The sequence below is a fragment of the Tympanuchus pallidicinctus genome, unplaced genomic scaffold, assembly GCF_026119805.1.
Source record: "Tympanuchus pallidicinctus isolate F22 unplaced genomic scaffold, pur_lepc_1.0 scaffold30, whole genome shotgun sequence".
In the NCBI taxonomy this organism is placed as follows: domain Eukaryota; kingdom Metazoa; phylum Chordata; class Aves; order Galliformes; family Phasianidae; genus Tympanuchus; species Tympanuchus pallidicinctus.
Genome location: NW_026294748.1, coordinates 5,316,290 through 5,338,739, shown reverse-complemented (window position 1 = coordinate 5,338,739; position 22,450 = coordinate 5,316,290). Strand labels below are relative to the sequence as shown.

At 50.9% G+C, this 22,450-nt stretch overlaps 1 protein-coding gene across 4 annotated transcripts in view; it reads right to left on the bottom strand.

The window, feature by feature from the left end:
- ETS1 (ETS proto-oncogene 1, transcription factor) overlaps positions 1 to 1,237 on the bottom strand; it is a 68,631-nt gene extending 67,394 nt beyond the window's left edge. For 2 of the 4 annotated variants that reach the window (XM_052697107.1, XM_052697108.1), the window contains exon 1: positions 1,191 to 1,237. In XM_052697107.1, coding sequence (XP_052553067.1) covers positions 1,191 to 1,236 — 46 coding nt within the window. In that variant the 5' untranslated portion in view covers position 1,237. Of the gene's footprint in view, positions 1 to 1,112 lie in introns of all 4 variants that reach the window. The other 2 variants (XM_052697110.1, XM_052697111.1) reach the window with 1 other exon arrangement.
- Positions 1,238 to 22,450: the final 21,213 nt, after the last annotated feature.

Sequence of the window (22,450 nt, the reverse complement as noted above, 5' to 3'; positions counted from 1 at the left end):
TGCTGGGTGCACATAATACACAGCAGTCCTCTATGGAAATCTCACCCCCTGGGTTAGCAGGGCCATTCCCCGATGCAAACGTCTGGGTAGCCCTAAGTATCTGGCTTACCAGAAAATTGTTTACAGGACAGGCAGGGGTGAGGTCAAAACCCCAGCTGGATCAGAGGCAGCACGAACAGGGCTGTAACCAGGAAACAGCCCCGGACCCAGCCCACAGCCCCCAAAGGTGTCAGTTGACAGCACAGCATGGGAAGTTGATGGTAACTGTAATACCAAGAGAGTGGCTGCATGCAAAGCGAGGATTTAGAGGATAATGGGAAGGGGAAAGGCCTTGGCTGTGCTGCTCGGGGCCACACGGTGCCTGCTGGCCCTTTTTTGCCTGCGAGAGGGCTGCAGGATTTTGCCCATCCCAAGGAGCAGCAGCAGCACAGCTGCACATTGCTGTGGCTGCCAAACTCAGGGCTCCTGACTCCGATTCCTTGCATAGACAAACATGCAAAATGCTCACCTGCGGCATTTTCTGCCCTTTGAGGATACCATTGCTATTGGAAAACATTCAGAGCTGAGGCAACAAATTCCACATAGCATCCCTCCAAAGACAGAAAGCAGCCCTCTCTGGGGGGACTGGTCAACCTGCCCGCTCCCTATCTGTGCACCCAGCTGTGCTGGAGGGGCTGAGGGAGCATCAGGGCCTGGGCACCTCGCTGGTCTCCTGCCCCATAGCGAGCACAAGCAAACCCCCACCCCACAACCAAAGCCTCCTCTCAAGAAATAGAAGGAACTGCAAATGTAATCCACTATAAGAATGCCAGGGCACAGCCTGCTACCTAGATGAGGGAAACAATACTGTTCTCCTAAGCACACATATCAACTTGATATTCTCTCTATATATGAAATTGAAAAGGATTTTTAAAGGGAAGCATCAGCTCAGACATTCGTAAGACACTGCAGACCTATTAGCAAACACGCGAATCAGCCACTGGGTGAAACTGGGAATGGAGGAAAAGAGTAAATGCCCAGCAAAACAAACCTTCCATCTATCCTGGAAACGAACACAGGTACCTACAGCCCACAACAGCCTTTAAAGAGACTCTCTCCCCATCACCACTTACTACTTATCTGGAAGACCAAGGAAAAAGCTTATGTCCTCCACGGCTCCCCACACTTGTCTCCGGTCTCTCTCCAACTACCTGGTGCTATCCTCTGCGCCGGAGCTGGGGAGGATGGAAATACCATAGTGTTTGCAGCAGGGCCGCCTATTCAAAGGGAGGGGGAGTGGTCAGCCCCGCACAGGCGGTGGGGAGGCGAGCCCCCCGCGCTCCGCTCTCGCTGGCAGATGTCGCACTGTGACCCTCACCACGGGGTGTGAGCCTTATCGAGCCCATTCCCAAAGCTCTGCTGGGCTGCCCCAGCTTCGAGGTGCCTGCTGCCAAAAATTGCTTTTTCTTCCTCAAAAGCCCCCTGGGCGCCTCTGGGTTTTCTGCTCCTTTGCGCACAGCAGGCACCGCGGTGCATTTGGATGCCCACCTCTCCCCCAGGCATTGGCAGGGTCCAGCCGCCAGGCTCCCACTGCCCATTTGCAAACCCGTCGGTGCACGCCTGCTTTCTTTTACAAGCACAAAGGCTGCAGTGGTCTCCCTTTCACAGGGTACCATCGTAGGGAGAGCACTCAGTCAGAGCTGGCTCAGCCCTTGCTGCTGGAGGCCCCACTGCAGCACCATGGGCTGCTTTGCCCCAGAATGCAGGGGTGCGTGGTGGCTGCAAGGCTGCAGTGTGCAGGGCTGCAGTGTGCAAGGCTGCTAGAAAAGCAGGGAAATGCTCTCCCTGAGCATGGAAAGAGATGGGGACAGAAACAAAAGGCTGCTGCATGCTCAGTCCTAAAATGTGGAATTAAGTTCCTCATTCTGTCCAAACAGCCCTGCAGCACGCAGCCCAGAACTACGCGGCCCTGGATGCGGGAGGATGTGCCCGCCTTGCAAAGCTGCCTTTTCCTCCAGGAGAGGGCTCCAGGCTGGAAATGTGCTGCACTCCAGCACATGTCCCTGCCACCAGGAGCTGTCAGTCTGCAGAAAGTTTGCAGCATCTTCACAACGAAACAAAACTGCAGTGTGTGCATCTAAGAGCTACGGCTGGAAGGGCAGAGTAAAGCATTGGTCAGGCCCAGGGAAAGAATTAATTCTCCCAGTTTATAACCTGGCATTTTGGCTACTCCCAGCTGAGTGGCTACTTAAAAAGCATAGGCTGAAACTATATTATATCAGACACATAATTTCTGTCTGCACTGACTTCTGTGGCATCTACTGCTGCCAAATGCCCTGCAGAGAAATCAAAGTACAAAGCTGCAGTGCATGAAGGACCCTCCTGCCCCTCACCTCCCAGCCCAGCAGAACCTGGTCGCTCAAACGCACATAGTGACAAGTAGCCACAAAGACTTCCCCCCCAAAACACCAATATTTATGCACGTAAAAGGTATTAACAAGTCCTTCGAGGGTTTTCCCTAGCTCCTAAGAGAAGAATGAAGCTCTGTGTCAGCCCTTGCCTTCGCTCAGAAGCACACAGCTGCAGGTGGCATGAGTACACGTTACCTGCTGAACTCGCAGCCGTAAGGCACGGATCTCTTGTGTAGCTATTTTAACTCAGGAAATTATTTACAGGGCTCCATCTTCTCAGGAAGGTTTCCAGCCTGCTGGGCTTTGGTACAAAGGCTCGGTCACGTCTGAGCGCCAAAGGAGTGGAATGCATCCAGCAATCAATTTTTATCTGGGCAACTCTTCCCAAGGCTGCAGGATAACCCCACGGGCATCTGTGAGCAAGATGTCTTTCTTTCCCTAGGCTGGATGCTGTGCTCTGTGGCAGGGAGCCTTTCCAATACAGTAATCTATGTATTAATTGCCTCTCCATTATGGCTGTCCAATCGACTGTGTGTCTGCAAAATAGAGAGGCTTCTGGTTTGAGCTCCTACAAGGCAGCACAGTGCCTGCTGTGTGCAGATCACCTCACTGGTTTTGGGGTTACTGCTGCTTCAGCCACCTGGATCCATTGCTGCAGCCAGCAGCAAGAAGTTGGGTTAAATTTAGGGCAGTTCATTCAGCTTATAAAGCCATAGTGCATAAAGAAGTAGTTTCCATTCCAGATGGTTTGAATTTTCTTCGTACTCATAAATAAATAAATAAATAAATACATAAAGATTCATTAGTGTCTAATTAAAGCAGTTATTACTGCTTTTACCAAATCTGAAATGTCCCGTGGATGGTTCAAAGGCTGTGCACAGGTTGAATTTAGGGCACACAAATGACCTCTGTGCTCCTGGGAGGTGCTGGATGTACGTGTCAGCACACACAGCCCCGCTCCCAGTATGCTGAGAAATGCTTATCTCCATTTTGCAGTCAGAGGAATGGATGGAGAATGGGGTTAGCATCACTTCAAAGATGGCTGTGAGCAGGGAAAGTCGTGGCTTGAGCCCTGGAGCTGGAGAATGAGCTCTGCTTACCTAGAAAAATCCATCCCAACCAGAGTGCCCTGATTGCACTGAATGTCATCATCCATGATTCACCCCCACAGCCCCTGGGTTTCTTGACAGATCCTTTGAACCTGAGGTCCTCCTGAGGGTCATAAGCCAAGGTGGGCTGCGTGCAATGAACTTCCAAGTCACTTGTTGGATCTATAAACATCATCATCTCTGTACTACAGCAGGAAAACAGAGCAGGAACTGATAAAACAACCCTGAGTGCTGAGGTGGTCTGCTCTTAGCTGGCATCACACGGTGACCCAGCAGAAGGGAGCAATGTTGGGGAGCTGTGGCCTGAGGGGTGACTTCCCCACCCCTCTTTGTGCTGGGACAAGGTGATGTGGCCAGACCAGGGTTCTGCCTGTGCTCATAAATGTTCCAGTGGGTTTGCCCAGGCTACAGCATTCCCTCCTGACCCTCCTGGAACTCCAGATGAAGACACGTAGCTGTGCCACAGATGGCCCAGCAATGGTCCCTTAGGAGCCGTGCACATCTGGCTGCCAGGTGCTGAGGCTTTCCGTTGCTGGCTGCCCTCAAACACGAAGCAGAGGCACAGCCAGAGCTCATTGCTTCTGGCCCTGCTGCACTGGGGTGAGGATCCCACTCACTGCTCCAGGGGTGTGGACCACAGATGCTGTGCCCTGCCCCAGACTGGGGGAAATACTTGGCCCCGAAAGCCAGAGAGCAAAGCTTGCCTATCCTTGGGTCAAGCAAGAGCTCAGGTCTGTTGTCTTGGATACAAGGAGATGGATACAGGATGTATGTCTGGGTGGGACACCATGCCTTGCAAAAATTCCTTCATTCTGCTTTGAGTTTTCATTTTTAGCACGATCTCCCTCTCTACATGTGACTATAAATACAGGTATGTATCTATGTATGATAAAACCAGAAATAACATCCAGTCCCATCCATCTTTTCATTCTGGAAGAGGAAGTGAGAAATTTCCACTCAGCTCTAAGTGTGATGTGAAGCAACATCTCTAGGGAAGTTGTAGCCATAACAGTGCCAGTCTGCACCCTTCGTATGCACATGGGCATTTTTTGCCTTGTAAGCACAAAGAGTAATCAGTTCTCTAAGAGCTGGCATAAATGTTATCATTGTAACCTCCTTTGTGCAGGTGCCTGCCCCTCTCCCACCATTAAGTGACACAGCAGGTAGGTGCTCTGGAGCCCCCAAACGCCAAGGCGTGAAGATGTATCCATTATCAGTTATGGAAATGTATCTGGAAAATCTGCTGTCACTTGCCAGTTCTCATGTCAAGAATTAGGGCTGTTGATTGGGAGGGGAATCTTTTATTAAGCTATCTGATGTACCTGGAGAAAAACAGATCGGGTTGTGTGATGAGTGCCCCTCTTCAAATGTGTGAATGAAAATCCTCACTCCAAATCATTTCATGCAGGGCCGCTCTTCTCCCAGGCAGATGTATCAACAAAGATCAGATTTACAAAATGCCATCAGCTAACAATCCCTGCTCGAAATCTGGGCAGATCTCCAGATGGATTCAGCAGCCAGTTGATTAGTTGGTCTTTATTACTCAACTTGCTATTAGCAAGGGGGCAAATACTGAGGTTTTTCTTTTATTTTATCCAATAAAATGTTTCCTGCATAGTGCACCACTAACATTCAAACCATCAGTAAAGATGCTGGCATCCTTACCAGGGGTGGCAATCATAAGCAGCAGTGCCGTGCATGCAGCAATGGGGCCAACACAGAAGGACATACAGCTCACCAATACTTGTTGCTACAGAAGGAAGAAGGACCAAACGGTAGCAGAAATGTGAGGCTTGGTTTCATGGAAATGAGTTATTAACCTATCCTTTACCTCTCTGTTTGTTTCCCATCTGGTTCCAGGTCAAGGAAAGTTTGTCTGTGACGTTGGGAAGAGATGGGCTGAGCACAGCTGTGCCTCTTAGATGTAATTCCTGAGCCTGGGCTCCTGCTGTGCCCTCCGTCCCTGCTGGGGACACGGTTGGCATTGCTGGGGGCCTCTGCTGGGAGGGCACCCCATGCTATGGCAGGAGGACGGCCCAGCCCTTACAGGCAGCTGTAACGCACAGTCACCTTGCAGGCTGTTAATGGAGGGGTTATTTATGGCCCCTCTCTGGATCGCAGTGCTGGGTCCCACATGTGAAGTGAAAGTGGAAGTGTGTGGGTGGGAGGGGAAGCAGCAGCGTCTCATTTATCAGCAGGGCTGAGCAGGTTTCCACCCAGACACGGGCTCCACATCTCCCGGGGCGTTTCTCCAGCTGCTGCTGGAGCTCATCTGGGCTCCAGAGCCTAGAGCTAGATGCAGGATCCTATTGCACTGTGGTGCAATGAGAAGCATCCCTGTGCAATTTGGATGCAGGCAGAGGATCAGCAGTCAGACCACACTCACATTGCTCCATCATCACCTGCAGCATCGCGTGACCCCAACGGCATGAGCACCCGTCCTGCTGGGAACCAGAGGTGCATCAACTTCCCCCAAGTTAGCAGACCCAAAAAGGCTCCTCCAGAGGCTGCCCCAGCACATGCAGAGCTCCATGGAAGCAGGCAGGAGCCCGCTAGCTTGGAGCAGAGCAAGGGGCTGATGGGGAAAGGTCACAGCAGGGTTAGCACTGAGTAGCAAACCATCCTATTTTATGCAAAAAGCAGTCTGGAGAAACTGACATTCTTGATTGTCTGCATATATAATATAGAGGATGCTAAATAAAGGAGCCAAAGATGTTCCTATGAATCAGACCTTTATCCTTCCCCCATCCCGGAGTGCAGCCCATGAATTTGGGTGAGTTTGCCTTTTTAATTGCTCTGTCTTTCTAATGCAGGCTATTTAGAAATGGCACCAGCAGTGCCCCGTTGGAAATCAAACAGGTCATTCGGGCTACAACTTCTCTCTGGTTTTCCACCATCTGAGACAACAAACAAGCCATTAATGTCTGGAAACATTGCTTTGATTTCAAACTGTAGACCACAGCACGGATCACTGTGGTGGTGCCGATGTCACACTTGGGGCCAGCCCACATCCCAGCACCAAATAATTCCTCCCTGCTCTCCCATCCGGGTGCGTCTCTCATCTGCTCTGGGTTTGCAGCCCAGGAGATAACATTACAGCCCTGGGAATAGGAACTATTCTGATTCAGAGCTTCCAGTGGCAAAATAAAGTGAGGGGGTTGCTTTTGGTCCCAGGCTTGGCTCTGCACTGGGCGAAGGAAGTGACCTCCAGGCTAAGTCACAGAAAACAAACTGTATTAAAACACATCTTACGTGCTCTCAGCACCTGGTTTCTTCTAATGATGATTCTGCAACTTCTGCAATCTGTAGGGTCTCTGCATATCCCCCCTAGGAGACCCAGGACTGAAGTCCTTCTGTTCATAATCTGTGAATCTGTGGGTTTTCAGAACAAAATCGGGAAAACTGCGCCCTGGAGGAACTGTTTGTTCCTGCTTCCATAGCTGAGGACCCCATTTTTTAAAATTATTATTATTTTTTTCCATTTTGCCCTTCCATGCCACCACCCCGAGTGTGAATGCCACACACTGCAGGGATGTGGGCACAGCTTCTCTCACCCCAACAAAATAAGATGGGAAATTCTCTTTTCCAGTCCCACTCTGAGCATCTGTGGGCTGCAGGGACCGTGGGGAGACACAGAGCAGTCTGAATCCACCTCTCCCCAAACGTGCTGCATTCGCTCCCTCAGCCAGCTCCAGATTTTCATGGATGCAGCGAATGGGAGGAATAAAATAATTGCTACAATCAAAGTGTTTAAAACCTATGCCTCGCTTATGCCAACACAAACCATGAATCGGAGGAAACGTCAGGCTAAATATAGATCCCCCAGCAAAATCAGAGGGCTGATATTTATTTATTTATTTTTCTCTAGGTTCATGCTGTAAAACATCTGCTGAACAGTTTCCTATAACTGTTTTTGGCTTTTAAATCAAAGAAAGAAGAAACAATGTCCCATTTTGGTAGGGAGAAAAGGAGCTGGGGAAGAATAGATCTTCCTCTCAAAGCAGGATGACAATGAGGATGGAAATAGAAAGGGGGGAGCTCTGAAACATCTTGAGCACAGACGAGAAGTGGGTGGGGGGCAGACCCAGGTACCTCTGCCTGGTTTCCCATCTTGAGGCAGAGCTGCTGAGAGCCGAAAGAGAAACGGAGCTCCGTGCCGGGGGAAGGGAGATAGGGGCAGAGGAATGGGAGCTGCCACATCCACACTGCTTCCCACTGGCATGGCCAATCCCTGCCTGCTCCACGAGCTCACCATGCCCATCCCTTATGGGGTTGTGGGGATGGGAGATGTGCTGTCACACCTCAGGGACCACCGGGCACAGCAGTGCCTGCACGGAGCCCTTCCTGCCCCGCCGCAGGATGCGATGACGGCACGGCTGAGAAAACTTCAAACCAGCCCCAAACAATCGGAGATTGTCTGCGAGTGCTCTAAAATTGGCTCCTTGGATTTGCACCAGGCTCACCCCGGCCTTTGTCAGAGCAGCGGGTGCAGCGTTGTGACGAAGGGCTTAATCTCGCTTCCCATCTGCAGTGCGGGTTGCACTGAGCCCTGCTCGTCCCGCCGTGACCTGCAGACAGAGCCGCCGGGAGCCGCTTCCCATTGCTGGTGATGCTGTGTGATCTGTGTGACTCAGGAGTCTCCTTTTTATTCATTTCCCCTTGAAATGTGAGTTGGGAAGGCAAGAGCATTGGGTGAACCCATTCCTGGGCAGCTCTGACAAAAGGGAGTGCAAGAAGTGCTCTATAGCAATGTGTTTGACTCTTTTTAGGTATTATCCCCATTACCAGTGGTAGAGATCCCTCCTGTCCCCATTGTATCACTGCAGCAATGTGACACAACTCCTCAATGTTTGGCAGCCAGCAGAAGTGTGGGCATGCAGTGCTGCATGGGTTGGGGCTGCTCAGCACCGTTTGGTCCCCATTGTGAGGATGCTGTGTGATCCCCACCCAACCCCATGGAGAAAACCCGGGACAAAAGAAGCTCAAAACAAAAACCAGGAGTGGGGAAGTGGCGGGCGAGGGGCTGTGGCACAGCAGCCAGATTCCCAGGAGGAAATAATTGAAACAAGGCTCCAGTTCGTGCTGGGGATGGGAGGTGCTGGGAATGTGCTCATGGCGGCCCTGCGAGGGACGGGGCACCAGAAAATGGAATTTGGGTACAAAAATTCTCTGCCAAAGAGCTTCTGGAGTCTGCATGGAAGAGGCTTTGCATTCCAGAGAATTTTACCCCCAAATTTTGCATAGAGACAAAATGATACTGTATGGGATTACAGTGCTCCCAGAGCCACTTCTCATATATATCTCATCTATACCTTCTGGGTAAGAAGTGTGCCTTAACCCTAGCACCATGCTTCAAGGCCCATCTATTCTCACAGAGGGGACTGCAGAGCTCAGGGCCAGCGATTATCCTTCCTTCTGCTCATACCTGATGCCACAGGGCTCACAAGGGATGAATGTGCAAAATGCAGCTCCGAAGGCACACGAGGGACAGTGCAGTCAGTGAGATCTTTGCCTTTTGGAGAAAATGAGCTCCTGTATGCATAGGAGAGGGGCAGCAGGAATTGGCAGCAATACGCTCAGCCCCAAAAAGCACTGGGAAGTGCTGGAGGAATGGGGTCTGTGGAGTGCCAGGGCTGCACATCTTCCCCACATTAAGAGGCACAGCCCCAGCACGTCGGCTGTACACTGCATTGATTGCAAGCTTCACAGCTTGGAAACTTGGAAGGACCGTCTGTTTGCACTCCCTCTCTCCCAGGCTCTTTCATTCATGCTTCCTCTCTCTTTTCCCCTGTGCATTTCTCACTCACGCTCTCATTCATGCTCGCTCGCTCATTCGCATTTTCCTGGCTGTATTTTTAGCTCCCTCGCCATTCAGAGGATGTGAACATTATCCCTGAGTCATGACTTTGTGAGGAAACAGGCGGCCAGGGCTCCCATTACAGCCCGTCAGGGCTCTTATCAGCTGCAGCACAGCCCTGCGGGGCTGGGGCTGCTCTCCCCCTCCTCTGCTCTCCTTTGGCAGCACTGATAGAGCCCCAGACGCTCTGCGGGGCCACGAGCAGGGCTCAGCCCTCTGCCTCATCGTGATGCAGAGCTCCACGAGTTAAATGAAGATTGGCAGCCAGGAAATGGGAGTAAACCATGAAGGGCCAAAGAGCATCCTCAAGGCTCGGGTGGCTGCTGCGAGAATTACAGCCAGCAAAAAGGTGTCTGGCAGCTCTGACACGGAGGGCTGTGGGTGTTATTCCCAGCCCGAGCAAACAAACATGAGGTAATGGCACCTGGGGCTCAGCCCTAAGCTCACTCTGGATGTGGAAATCACAGAGCCCCAGAGCATTTGGCTCACAGGAACGTCCAGCTTTTGTTGCTGCAGCAGTACAGAATTACAGAGGCTCTGTTCCCACACGTGGATGAGGCACTGAGACAAAATCCAGCCCACACGAGGAACGACTGCAGCCAATCGTTTGCGCTTGCTTTGTTCCCAAATACCAATGATGTTTTGAATAAAATGAATTAAATGTCACCCCACGCGGGCGCTGTGCCTCCACACAGCCAGGGCTGTGCACCAGCATGAGGACCTGCACACAGCCAACCCCATATGCTGCTCCTGAGTGGCCCCGGGGGGCTGGATGGGGATGATGGCAGTGTATGTGCACATCACTGCTGTATCTGCACATCACTTTGTGTCGGTTTCCTCATCACGATGCTCTGTGCTGCTCGTGAGGCTCAGCTTCACCTCTCCGTGACATTCAGCTGCTCTCGGCTCACTTCCTCTGACTTTCCCCTCTAACCTTTCTGTTATCTCCTTAATACTCTCTCCTCCCTTTTCCACCCTCCTGCTTATTTTAGCAGCCTCTTCCTGCCTGCACGTGGGGTGCGCCCTGCCCGTCTCCTCCCGTGCCCCATCTGCAGCACCTCTGACCGACCTGAAATGGTTCTGTGCCCCCCCCCGCCCAGCTCCTGGGCACAGTTTTGCCTCATTTTCCAAATGCTGGAGCTCAGTCCCTGCTGCACATCCACCCTCCCCAAATCGTACAGTGGCTGAGTTGGAAGGGACCATAAACATCGTGCATTTCCAACCCCCAACATGTGTGCACAGCATCAGAAGTGGGGGAGTTGGAGCTGGTGTTTGTTGTCTGCTGCCCTTGCAGCCCCAGGACACTGTCACATTACTGCACCCTGTGCAGATGCAGGGATGCTCTGCAGGATTGGGTCCCTCTGCAGACATGGGATGGGGAGAGATGAAAGGCAGCGCCGGGGCCAAAAAGAAGCTAAAAAATTCAAGGAAGACAAATCCATTGAGAGCCACTAAAGAAACCACTTTGGGCTCAGGAAATCCCAGCACTGTGGTTATCAGTAAGGACAGCAGGGAGGGACCAGGCCCATTCGCTTGTGCTTCCCTTCTGGCTCCCAGTGCGAGCCAGCAGAGCCACTGGTTTGGCTCCTCACAACTGCTTCTTTGCACAGCCCTGAGCTGGTGGCTTTCTGGACTCAGTCCTGGAGGGGACGCTGGGCGGGAAAGGATGCAGGAAGGGAAGCAGGGAGATGTTTCTTTCTCATCTCAACCACTTCAGGGCACCCAAGGAGGAGCCTCATCCCTGCAGACACCCAGGGAACAGGGCTCTGAACACCCAATGGAGCTGAGCTGTCCCTGCTCATTGCAGAGACTGGGACCAGGTGGCCTCTAAGGTCCCTTCCAATGCAAAAGTTTCTGTAATTGTGCTGTTCTAAGCAGGGACATGGATGCTGACAGAGGGAGCACTGAATCCACAGGGTTCACCTTCAGACACAGGGCAGCAGGAGCCCCATGGTGCTGCGTGTGCACAAAATGAGACTGTTTGCAGTCCCAGAGCCAGACAATTCCAACAGTGGGAGGCAGGACTTCCTGGGCTGAGCCCCACTGCTAAATATAACACAAAGAGAAGAGTAATTAGCTGCCATTAATTGTTGTTCAGAGGAGTTTTGCTGAGCTCTCTCAGGAGATGCCTTATCCATCCCGGCTGCAATGAGGTCCTGTGCAGACTGGGTTTATTTTAAGCAGCTCTGGACATTTCAGCCCCCATATGATTTGAAAATGGCAAAGAATTCTCAAAAGGAAACAGAATAGTTCTAATCAAGGAATGTGTAAATGATATCAAAATGCTCACACTGCTTTTGTCTGCACGATGTCTGAGGGAGCAATCAGGATTGGTCCTGCAGTCATTAAAAGGATGCTCTGCCCTTGTCACTTACCTGGGCTCTGGCTTCTGTGTTTTCCCATTAAAGTTTATTCATGCTGATGGCTATTATTTTGTTGGATGATGAATACAGCCCTTTCGGCAAGCCTTGGGACATTGCCTAGAATTACAAGCAATTGAATAACAAGGAGCTGAACACGGAGGCCCTGCTTTCACTCCTATATCATGGGTTTCATATAGAGGAGCTGCAGCAAAGACACCGGGACCCCCCAGCTCCATTTGAGCCCCTCCATGACTGTCCCATGGCCATGGGGCATCATAGAGCTGCAGAGATGGGGAAAACAAGGTGCACCAATAGGGGGTGGGGGCTGAGCCTTTCTCCAGAGTACCTGTATTTGCATCCAGCTGCACTCAGGAGCTCTCAGTTCCCATCTCTGCAGGTGTGAGAATGTCGCCCCTTTTGGACACCCTTTTGGACACTCCCCCCATGTTGGGGCTTTGCAGCATCTCACAAGCACCGAGCAGGGAGCTCTGCTCTTCCCCAGTGCAGTGACATGTTATGCTGAAGCCCACAGTGTGCACCCACCTTGGCACCCCAGAAGTCATTTACTTTTTGTTTGGTTGTTTTCAACTGCAAACCTTTGTAGTTCACTGTTTTTCTTTTAATTCACAATATCTCCTGCACTGTGCTGTGTTTAAGACATTTTTTCCACAAACGTGGCATTCCCTCTGTGTGCAGCAGAAAGGCACCTCCTGAAAGCAGCCCTCAGCCTCCCAAGGGGCAAAGCAACAGCTCAGGGTCCTCTGCCAAAGGAAGGTCATTGTATACAAGCAGATCCTTGCTTTGGTAAAAAAATCATGGTGCTGCACTAAAGGAAAAATGAGGTTTAGGGCAATCTGGATGCTCAGTTGGGGTGGGTCCCACTCCTCTGCATTATCTCTGCCTCCACTCGCCCCCACCGCGGCATCTGGAGAAGCTCACAGCTCACAGGCTGTTTTATCTTCTCTGCACATCTGTAGGGCAGGGAAGGAGGGAATTGACTTTCCAGACGGCCGGGAGCTGAGCTATAGCAGGAGGTCAGACGGCCTCTCCAAAATCAGCAGTGCCAGCGTGAGCACTGTGGTGTGTGGGGGGATCTGCCCAAAACACACATTGCCTTGGCCAGGTCTGTGCTGGGACCTCAAGCCACATCAGGGCATCATGAACGCACGTGTCCATAATGCAGTCATCACTCGTTCTTCTTTTTCTTCCTTCCTTTTCTCTTTCTTTCTGTTTGGGCAATGAAACAAAACATCTTCACCATTTCAATGCCACTGTTAAGTTCTCATCTGTTAGCACGTGGCTGCAGTGCTCCGGTGGCAGTTATGAGGTTCGCATTTGAATAGAAAATTGGATGAGATGTAGAGGCATTTACTTGGTAAGGGAGAAGCTTCTTTTTGTGCCTGAGTGCTTGGAGGCTGCTTCTAAGTTGTCACCTGGAGCCTTCCCTTGAAATGCAGTTACCTGAACCAGCTGAGTGCAGCAAGTCTCTGCAGTGCAGCTCACCGCCAAAGCCTTGTGCACGTTTCCAAGCACTTTGCAGCATTTCCTCTTCTTTTTTTTTTTTCTTTTTCCATTTTTTCTTTTTTCTTTTTTTGCTGTCTATCCTTTCTACTTTGCTCTGATTCCCTCATTTCCCCTGAGCGCCTGGAGCTGCCGGACAGCCCCGAGCTGAGGCATCTCGGGGAGCCTCCTGCTGCCTCTGCTCGGCACTGCAGACAGCACCGCGCAGTGCGCTCGGGTCGCTGAGCCCCGGTGAAGGAGGACTCAAAGCCTCCGTGCTCTGCATCACAAAGCCACGAGATCGCGAAGCCCAGCAGGTGCAGACAGGCGAGAGAAGCAGCCCTCCTCAGCCCACTGCTCTCCTTCAGGGAGGCAAAAGTCACAGGGCAGAGCGCCTTTTCCTATTAAATCAGCTGGAAAACTTGCGCAAGTGTTGCAAGCTCATGAACTCTCCTTTGGCATTCATTCTTTTCGGTTCACCTTTGCAAGATCTGAAGTCACTGTTAGCAGATCTAGATTGCGTTTTTCACATTAATTTTGCACCCAGTGGGTTCACCCAGCTCTGACTTTCCTGCCTGTCTGCCCCATTCATCTCCTGAACACTGAGAAGAGATGGAGTCAAAACCTCTGAGCCTCACTGCTTTGGGCTGCTCAGCTCAAAGGGCCAGAGGTGTTTTGGTGCAGAGCATGAAAGGAGCTCAGCAGTGCCCCAGCACCTGGGTTGGGGCAGATATGGGGTGACCACGACGGGGCAGGGGCTGAGACAAACCTCCCCGCACTGCGACACCGCTGGCTGCACCCAGCTCACCCTGAGTCATTCCTGAACCCGACCCTGCCTGCCCGCCCTCCTTGTTCTGACTGGTGAAGCCTCAGTTTCCTTATAGTTCTACTGCAGCAGACTGTGGCAAACCAAGGAGCTGAGCCAGACACACAGCGGCGCTGGGGGAGATGCCCAGCATCACCATGTGGTGAGCCCTCAGCAGCAGAGCCAGGTGCCCAACCTCAGCAGCCTGCACAAGCTGTGCCAGAGCAGTTCTGCACGTGGCTTCTCTGTGTGCTGTGTGGGGATGGTCGCTCTGACAGCAGTTACCTCCCTGAGCAGAGCTGCACCCCACGGAGCCCAGACCCTGCAGTGCCCTCCCAGCTGTCCCCAAGCTCTTCTCCCACCTTAAGACTGGACAGAAGGGAATGCACTGGGAAATGGCACAGCTTCAGGTACCAGTGGAAGTGAAGCTGTGGGTACTGGGAGCCTTCCAAGCAGTTCAGAGGCTTTCCTATACCCTGCAGTGCTTTTGTTTGAAAGGCACGTGAAGAGTCCCACACTTTGGCTGCAGATCTGAACTTTCGTAGATCTTAAAGCCAGAAAGGACCATAGATTATCCAGGCTGACTTCCTGTCTAACACAGGCCATATGAGTCCATCCCCTTATTCCTACAGTGAGCCCAATAATTTCTCCTTGGCTATACATCTCTTCCAAAAAGGCATCCGGTCTTGATTTAAAGACTTCAAGAGATGGAGAATCCATCACTTCCCGTGGCAGCTTGTGCCAATGGTTATTTCTAATAAAGGAGGAAACTATTTAGAGCTGGGCTTACATCTCAGAAGCCTCTCCGGGTAGAGAAGTGCTCAGCAGCTGTCTCCTGGTAAAACAAAAGCACAAAGCAGATGCATCTTGCCCCAAAAGTGCCTCTGCTCTTTCCTCCCATTGTTGTTGGCCTATCTTCTGTTGATCTTTCCTCTACAAGCATCATCTTCCGTAGCCCATCACGGCTGTGAGAGTTTTGCTTCAGCAAACCTGCCCTTCGTTGTAAGTTGGTTATCTTTCTCAGAAGCAACCCAGCATGTTTTGCAAATGCACGCATTTCACAACCCTGGGAGTGTTCAGCCACCACCAGCTGTGACACGAGGTGATGCTATGCTGAAAAGGTCTCTGTGCTTTGGGGTGCTTTCCTATCCTCCTGTCCCTGAGGCACAGAGCCACAGGAGCAGGATGGAGATGGCTGCTCACACACTGGCAGGTTATTGGGGCAGCTCTAAGGACACGTGTCCCCATGGCATGATGTAAGTGACTGCCTTGGAGGCAGAACGTGTCCACTTGTGCTCCTGGCTTATCCTCACTGCCGGACACCCATCACAGCTGGATGCAGATGCTCTTGGACTCATTCTTGGGTAGATTCTGCTGACACCCAAATGCTGCTTCCCATGGACAAACCATTTTCTATCTCTCCATTTCTCCCCCGGTGCCATCAGACTGTGCAGGAGTGTGCAAAACCAGATGTCTTTGTAAAGCCTTTCGCTGAGTTATGTGGAGCATCTCAGGCAGCATCGCAGCACTGGGAAAAGTGGTGCTGGGAGAGCAGTGGAGGAGCAGGAGGGAGGGAGGGAACTGCTCTGCAGCTCTTGACAATTTAATGCACTGAGATAAAACCTTGTGCTTCTATAGGAGGGCTGTGAAGCTGCTTAGTGAAGAGATTTGGCACCCGCTGAGCACCTGTGTGAATCAATCTTAAACTGCCCCAGTGGGAACTCGCTTCTTCGTATGGCTGAATTAACCCTTCCTTTGCCAGATTAGGTTCCCAGTGTTGCAATTGAGCTCAGCTGAGTCCATCTGGCAAAAAAAAAAAAGAGTTCAAGCAGACCTGAACCAAACCCACGGATACTTTTACTCCACAATATATCTGTGCTGTACATGCTGGCCAGTGGGGACAGAGCTCCTATCAAATCCCAGGTCTTCAGTCTTCCAAAGTCACATGAGAGCGATCCCTGTGATGAGGAGAAGCACCTCATGTGGCCTCAGTGATTGACACAGACTGTCAGCCCAGATACTCCAGGAAGAGCAAAGTATGGCATGGAGGAAAAGTTAGGATCAAAACGCATCTGGGGAGTTTGAGAGGCCAATCCTAAGGAGACTCATGCCAGGGCTGCTGCAGAAATAGGGTGGGGAGAGCAGGACTTCCACGTCAATAAACGTGCCCAGTTTCTCCCTCTGCTTATCAGAATCTCCTCTCCAACCTCCGGACCTGGAGGAGCAGGGAATCGATGGCACAGAGCAGCCCTGGCCCCGGCTGCCGTGCTATTTTCCAGGCAGCCAGCAGGTGCCAGCAGCTCAGAGCGTTACAGCCGCGCGGTGCGGGCTCGGCAAGGGCTGAGTGCCCAGTAAGGATTCTGCGTGATGGAGGGAGAGGATGGGGAGGGAGGAAGAAAGCGACTTCGTGGGGAGGGGGAGATCGTTGCTTCTTCCTGCGGTTTCCCCTCCGGCTTTGGGGCAGCTTTCAGTGATGAATCTGCTGCTACCCTGTGCATTGGTGCAGGAAGGGCACCTGCTCCCTCCAGCAGCTCCAGCTGGGCTGACGCTGCCCAGTTTTGCCCTTAAAGGAAACATAATAATTCTCCAGGGCCATGCAAACGCTGCTGCTGGAGCTCTTCATCAGTATCTGCAGCACTTTGCAGGAGGAGATTTCCTTCTCACTTCTCCAAAATGGCAGAAAGAAAGACGAGACACTTCTCCATTTTCTGTGTCAGTTACCAGGGGACGTTCCCCAGCCAGCCCTGGGGAGCTCACAGCTCTTTCGGTTCTGTTGGTGCCCATCTGACCACTGCTTTCATCCCAGCACTGTTGGGCCCAGACCCACGTGGACCATGGCAGATGACCACAAAGAAGGAGCATCTCTTGGGACTTCTTCAACTCAGCTGTGTTTTTCCCTCTCCTGAAAAGACAGACAAGAAATACAGCTTCTCCATCATGCTGATAACCTTCCGACCCCTTGCTAGCTTGCCAGCAAGCTTTTGGTAATTCCTCTAATCCCCAGTATATCCTGACCCCCAGGTAGGCACTAACATTGCCCACCCTCTGCACAGCAGGGCTGGCACTCCCAGGATATGGGACAGGGCAGCCAGTGATGCAGGGCATCCTCTCAACTTCAGCCTGGAAGTCTCTAAAATAAGAGCTGTCAGTCCTGGACCTCAGCCCTCTTTCTCTAGCCACACTTCTGGAGATGGAGAGATGGGAGAATCATCACATTTGTCTTTATTATAATTCCTTCTTGGCTCTTTTTGTGGGCCTTCTTCCCTACACTGAGAGGTAAGGATAATTTATCTTGATGGGCAATATGGCAAAAACACAGAAACCCTTTTGGAGCCAGGTAGGACAGGGCAGCCAGCTGCTCTGGGGCTTTATCATCAAGACCACAACACACGAGGACACTTTACTGGAGAATTTGCCTCTGCAGTCACAAAATTCCTCTCACCTCACTGCTGCAAATCTGTACTGATGTCAGCAGAGCGACCTCAATTTTCACAAACCAAAGCCCAGGCCAACGACTTCTGTACCTTGAAATAATGTTTTACACTCTCAGGTCTCCCAGCACTCTGCTCTCTGCGGCTCCACAGAGGTGTTGGGCAAATTTCCTGTCTCACTTGTAGAGCAACAAGCCACAGCTTTATCAGCGAGTGCTCCTCGAGACAGACCCTGCTCCCAGACAATGCTGTCTCCATAAAAAGAGAGCTGTGAAAACGATGCTATAGAGTAATTACTTTCCTGCTCACCGCAGGCCGGCGGTTCAAAACCACAGCTGGAGAGCTGACAGACGGGGGATGCTCATAAATGCAGCTTGTCCAGAACGCGTGCACGGCTTTTCTGCCCCCACACACATATCAAATGAACTTCTCTGTTGAAGAAGTGGAAAGACAAATGTTTCATCTCAGGACCTCCAATATTATTTTTTCCTTGGAAAAAAGCTCTTCTCTGGAAATGACCTAAAATATTGATTTTCCTACTGATATTTCTGTTCTACAGTCGAGGAAAACCCGCGAACTTTTCACTTAGAGGATAAAATAGTGTTTTATCATTAACTTTCCCCAGAGAAAACTTGCAGCCAGAACATCCCCATGACGTGTTACCTGGCACTCAAAGCTTGTTAGAGAGGCACCTTCCCCAGGTCACAAAGCAAAGCCAAACCTCAGACCCAGCCCTGCAGGTTATTCATCTCCTCCTGGAGCACACCTTGACATTTGGTTTCCTGGCACAGGGAAAAGCTGGAGGTTGCCCATTTTAGCAGGGGCCACAGGAGGAGAGCCAGGGGATGTCACTGGGACCAGCAGCAAAGATGCTGAAACATCTGAGCTGTGCAGCAAAAAGCTGTGACAGAGACATCCCTGCTCCCTTTGCTGCTGTTTTGTCACTAACATGTTGCAGAAGGGCCAAAAAAGAAACATGCTGCCACCAGATGTTCAGAACATCTGGTCAGACCAATAAAGCAAAAATAACAACAAAAAATAACTGCGGAAAATTAAAAAAGAAGAAGAAGAAGAAGAAGAAGAAAAGAAAGGAAAAAAATAAGAAAAAGAAGAAGAAAAAAAAAAGGCTCTTCATAGAGCCTGAAGGTTGCAACTTTCTTTTTGATATGCCAAGGTGGAACTCTGTGATGTGAGCATCTTCCCCAAGGAGAACACTCGCATCCCTGCTCACCAAGCCTGTGGGATTTGGATCCCCACCTCCCAGGGGCAGCCCTGTGCAGATCTGAAGCCCTCCTGCTGTCTGGGTGTCTCGGATGGACGTTTATGGCCTGTTTCATCTGCACATGACATAATCTGTATTGTATTTATAGCATCCCTGGGTGGTAAGGAAGTGTTCTCATCCCCGTTCTGCATACTCATCCCGAAGTGCAAACAAGCACCGCAGCGAGCTGTGGTTGGGATCCATGGAGGTGCAATTAGAGAAGTGCCAGCAGAAGCAGAAGTGTGTTGGGTTACAGCAGGGCCCTGGGCTGGTGCAATCCTGCATGGGGACATCCTGCCCTCAGCTCAGAGCTGTTTGCTTTCTTCTCCTGTTGACCGTGAAACAGAGCTTACAGCCAGTGCCCCTGTCCACCTGCAGCACTGCTGCCACATCACTGCTTTAAACTCAAACATCAGTTCCTCTGAGCCTAAAACCATTCAAAAACCTCCAACTTTTCCCCAGCCTGACTTTGCAAGTTGATGCAAGGATACCAGAACCCAACCCGACCGGTGCACAGGTGCTCACTGCAGCACTGGCCACTCAAAGGGCCCGACACCACACACACTTCTCATGCCAATGGACACAGATGCTTAAATAAAGTCTAGTAATCACAGCCTGAAGGTGGTGACTGGGTCTGGATTGCTTTGTGCGACATTTGTACCTTGGTTGAGCTTCCAGATCTCATCTGCACATGGAGCTGTGGTGCTGGAGCAGTATGTCTGCACTGTGGGAGCTTTGGTTCTCACCTGATAATCCTGCTCAGGTCATCTGCCCTTGCTCTGTCCCACTGTGCATGTGATGTCTGTCTCAGTCCCAGTGGGGGACAGGGATCCCTGCGAGCAGGGGACAGCATGCCACCAGAGGGCACCTCCTCCTCCCAGACACGCTGCGGTAGGTTGCACATACATAAATATGTACATGTATGTGTGTGTATATATATATATATAACGTCTGAAGCCAGGAAGAATGAATCACTTGGCAGAGGTGGAGCTCTGCCTTGGTGACAGGCGCTGACTTGTGAGCAGCTCTCCTGGTGAGACCAGGAACTGGCGGTGCAAAGGCAAACACTGTTGGCGGTGGCCGGCTGGTGGATGGATGGAGCCACAGGCTGAGTGCTGACCTCAGTAGGCAACAGAAAGGCAAAGCAGTGTGGCTTCCAAGCTAAATAAAGGCAGAGATTCCACTCTGCCTTCAAACACTCTCTGCTTACGCTCATTTCTCCACAGCCGTTTTTAAGTCTGTACAGCAGCAAAATTGATTTACTCAGAAATCAACCCGGGTTTGAGCTCTAGCCTTTGTATCACATCATTGCCCTGGAGCGAAGGGTTGAGCAAAATGCATGGAGAAAGTGAGAGCTTTAAAGCCCGGAGTGCAAACCCTGTTTTCCATCCACGAACAACACCTCTTTCTCTGGGTGGTGCTGTCCTGCCTCAGGTCAGCATGGGAAACTTCAGCATGTTTCTCCTTTCTGCCAAGATTGCTTGCCTCCAACTGGTCCATCTCATGTTGCTCAGTGGAAAATACCATGATGTACATCTTTCTTTGGCAATTTTGAGATGCATCAGGGCAGTGCATAATGTAAAGCCTTGAAAAGTGAAAATCTTTCTGTGCCTTGTGATACTACTGTGAATGAAAGGATGGTTCTGACCAAAGCAGTCAACAGCAAGGTCTTGTCTTGATCAAACTATTCGCTGGTCTCTCCACTTGCCACTGAGTAAAGCAGCTCTTTCTTAGTGACTTTGTATTTTCTTCAACACAAAGAGAAATGCAACTATTTACAGAAGAGCTGGTGCACGGACAGGAGATCAATGTTTTACCTCAGCAGGTGAACATAGTGGAGAAAAAAGTAAATGAATGGTGTAGGGAAATTTAAAAATGACAATGGTGTAATCTTGGGAAAGTCTGGGGTTTAAAGTATTTCAGGCAGCCCCAGATTAGGGATGCTTTTTGCCCTAAGTTCTGCTGTTTCAAATGTTGCAATCATTCCCATCAGCTCAGCTGGAAGCTATGACCGTTTTTCTGATGCAGAAAAGGAAAGAGGACATCAGGCTCAAGGGATGGCTGCAATTATTACTTTCCAAATCAGCCAGCAATCACAACACCCAGCACATGGGACTGTGTTGAGCCAGGATCTGCTCCTTGGGCACACACACCACTCACAGCACACAATCACCTCGTGGCAGTCAACACAGCTCATGACTCCACTTGCACCCAGGCTCTCCGCAGAGCCCCAGCACCAGTGTTCTGGCTGTTACTTTAGCAGTATATTGAGTAATAGGAATAATTTGCCCTCCTCCAGCTACTCAGCTTGTGACGTGGCCGCCTGCCCAGAGACAACGTTCCTGCTGGATGAGGAGGTGTTTTGGATGGCGAGCTTTCTAGGGCAAGGCTTGTCTTTCTCAGGTGTTTAGGAGACGCACAGAGAGCGCTGGAAACTTTAATAAGCACCACAGTAAATCCTCAGAGGATTTGATCTTCTTCCAGGACAAAATCTGGGGCACGGCTTTGGAGAGGAATGGAAAGAATTCTCCCCCTCAGAGGCAAAACCACGGCATTTCACAGTGTCACCTTTTCCTGAGGAGAAACAGCAGCTTTCCACTTGCCGGAGAGGTGCAGGGCGGAAGGCAGGAGGGCGATGGTTTCCTTCACAGACCCATTAATCTGCACGTGTGCTGGAGAGGGACGACCGCCACGTTGCTTTGCAGCCTGCTCATGCAGAATTTCATGCTGGTGAATGTAAATCTCCACCCTGGCTGACATCACAGCTGTCTCTATAATTCCCAGGCATCTGGGCAGGAAACATACATGCTCCACTCAATGCCCAGGCACAGCCTGTGCATCCCAGCCTCATGCCTCATCCTTCATCCCAGTGCTTGCAGAGCGATACTGAAGGTGCATTAGCAACAAATAAGCATTTGGCAAACTGTTTATATACAGTAGCACTTTCTAGCTTCCAGATATAAAAATAGACCAAGTTTCCAATTGCATCTCTCCTCTGACAGCTGTGTCTTTGTCCTCTGGAAATCAAAAGCAGTGTTGCAGTGAGAGTGGGATGAAGAGCAGTAGTGAGATGGAAAAGGGGAGAGAGAAACGTGTCTGAGTCCCTGTCTCCTGTAAGGAGCTGTTATCAGGGCTTTTCAGGCACAAGGAAACGTCCAAAAGTTTTGCAATTCAAAATTCATGATGAATGAGGATGGGGAAACTGAGGCACGAGGTCCTTTGGTGTACCTTCTGGCAGAGATAGATGTCCTGATTGCTAGGAAACGTCTGCATAGTGTAGGGGGGAACCAGTCAAAGAAAGAGGCTTGAAGTAAAGGAAGTTTTTTCAGATATTTTTGCTCTGAAATCTGGGTCTCAACTCTATTGAAGACAGTGGCTGCTGTGCCATCCATCCTAGTAGGATCACACTTGTGAGAATTGGCCAGTGAAAAATGGATTCTGGCTTAAATGAAGCGATCTTATCTTTGGCCTCTCTTCCTCTCCCTGAGGGGAAAACGAATGAGTGTGGCTGCCTGGCTTAGCTTCCATTTCCCTGACTGGTTACGGGTGGTTGGGCCCTATGAATCAAAGTGTCACAGCAGGAGCCAGGAAATAGGCCAGGATGGAGAAGAGGAGCTGAAACCACTCTACCACGAAGGGTGTAGGCAAGGTAGAGCCCTGAAAGGCCTTCCCTGCCTTCACCCAGGACATGGGTGGTGTTTTGGCAGCTTCCAAGATTAAAGATTTTTGCCACG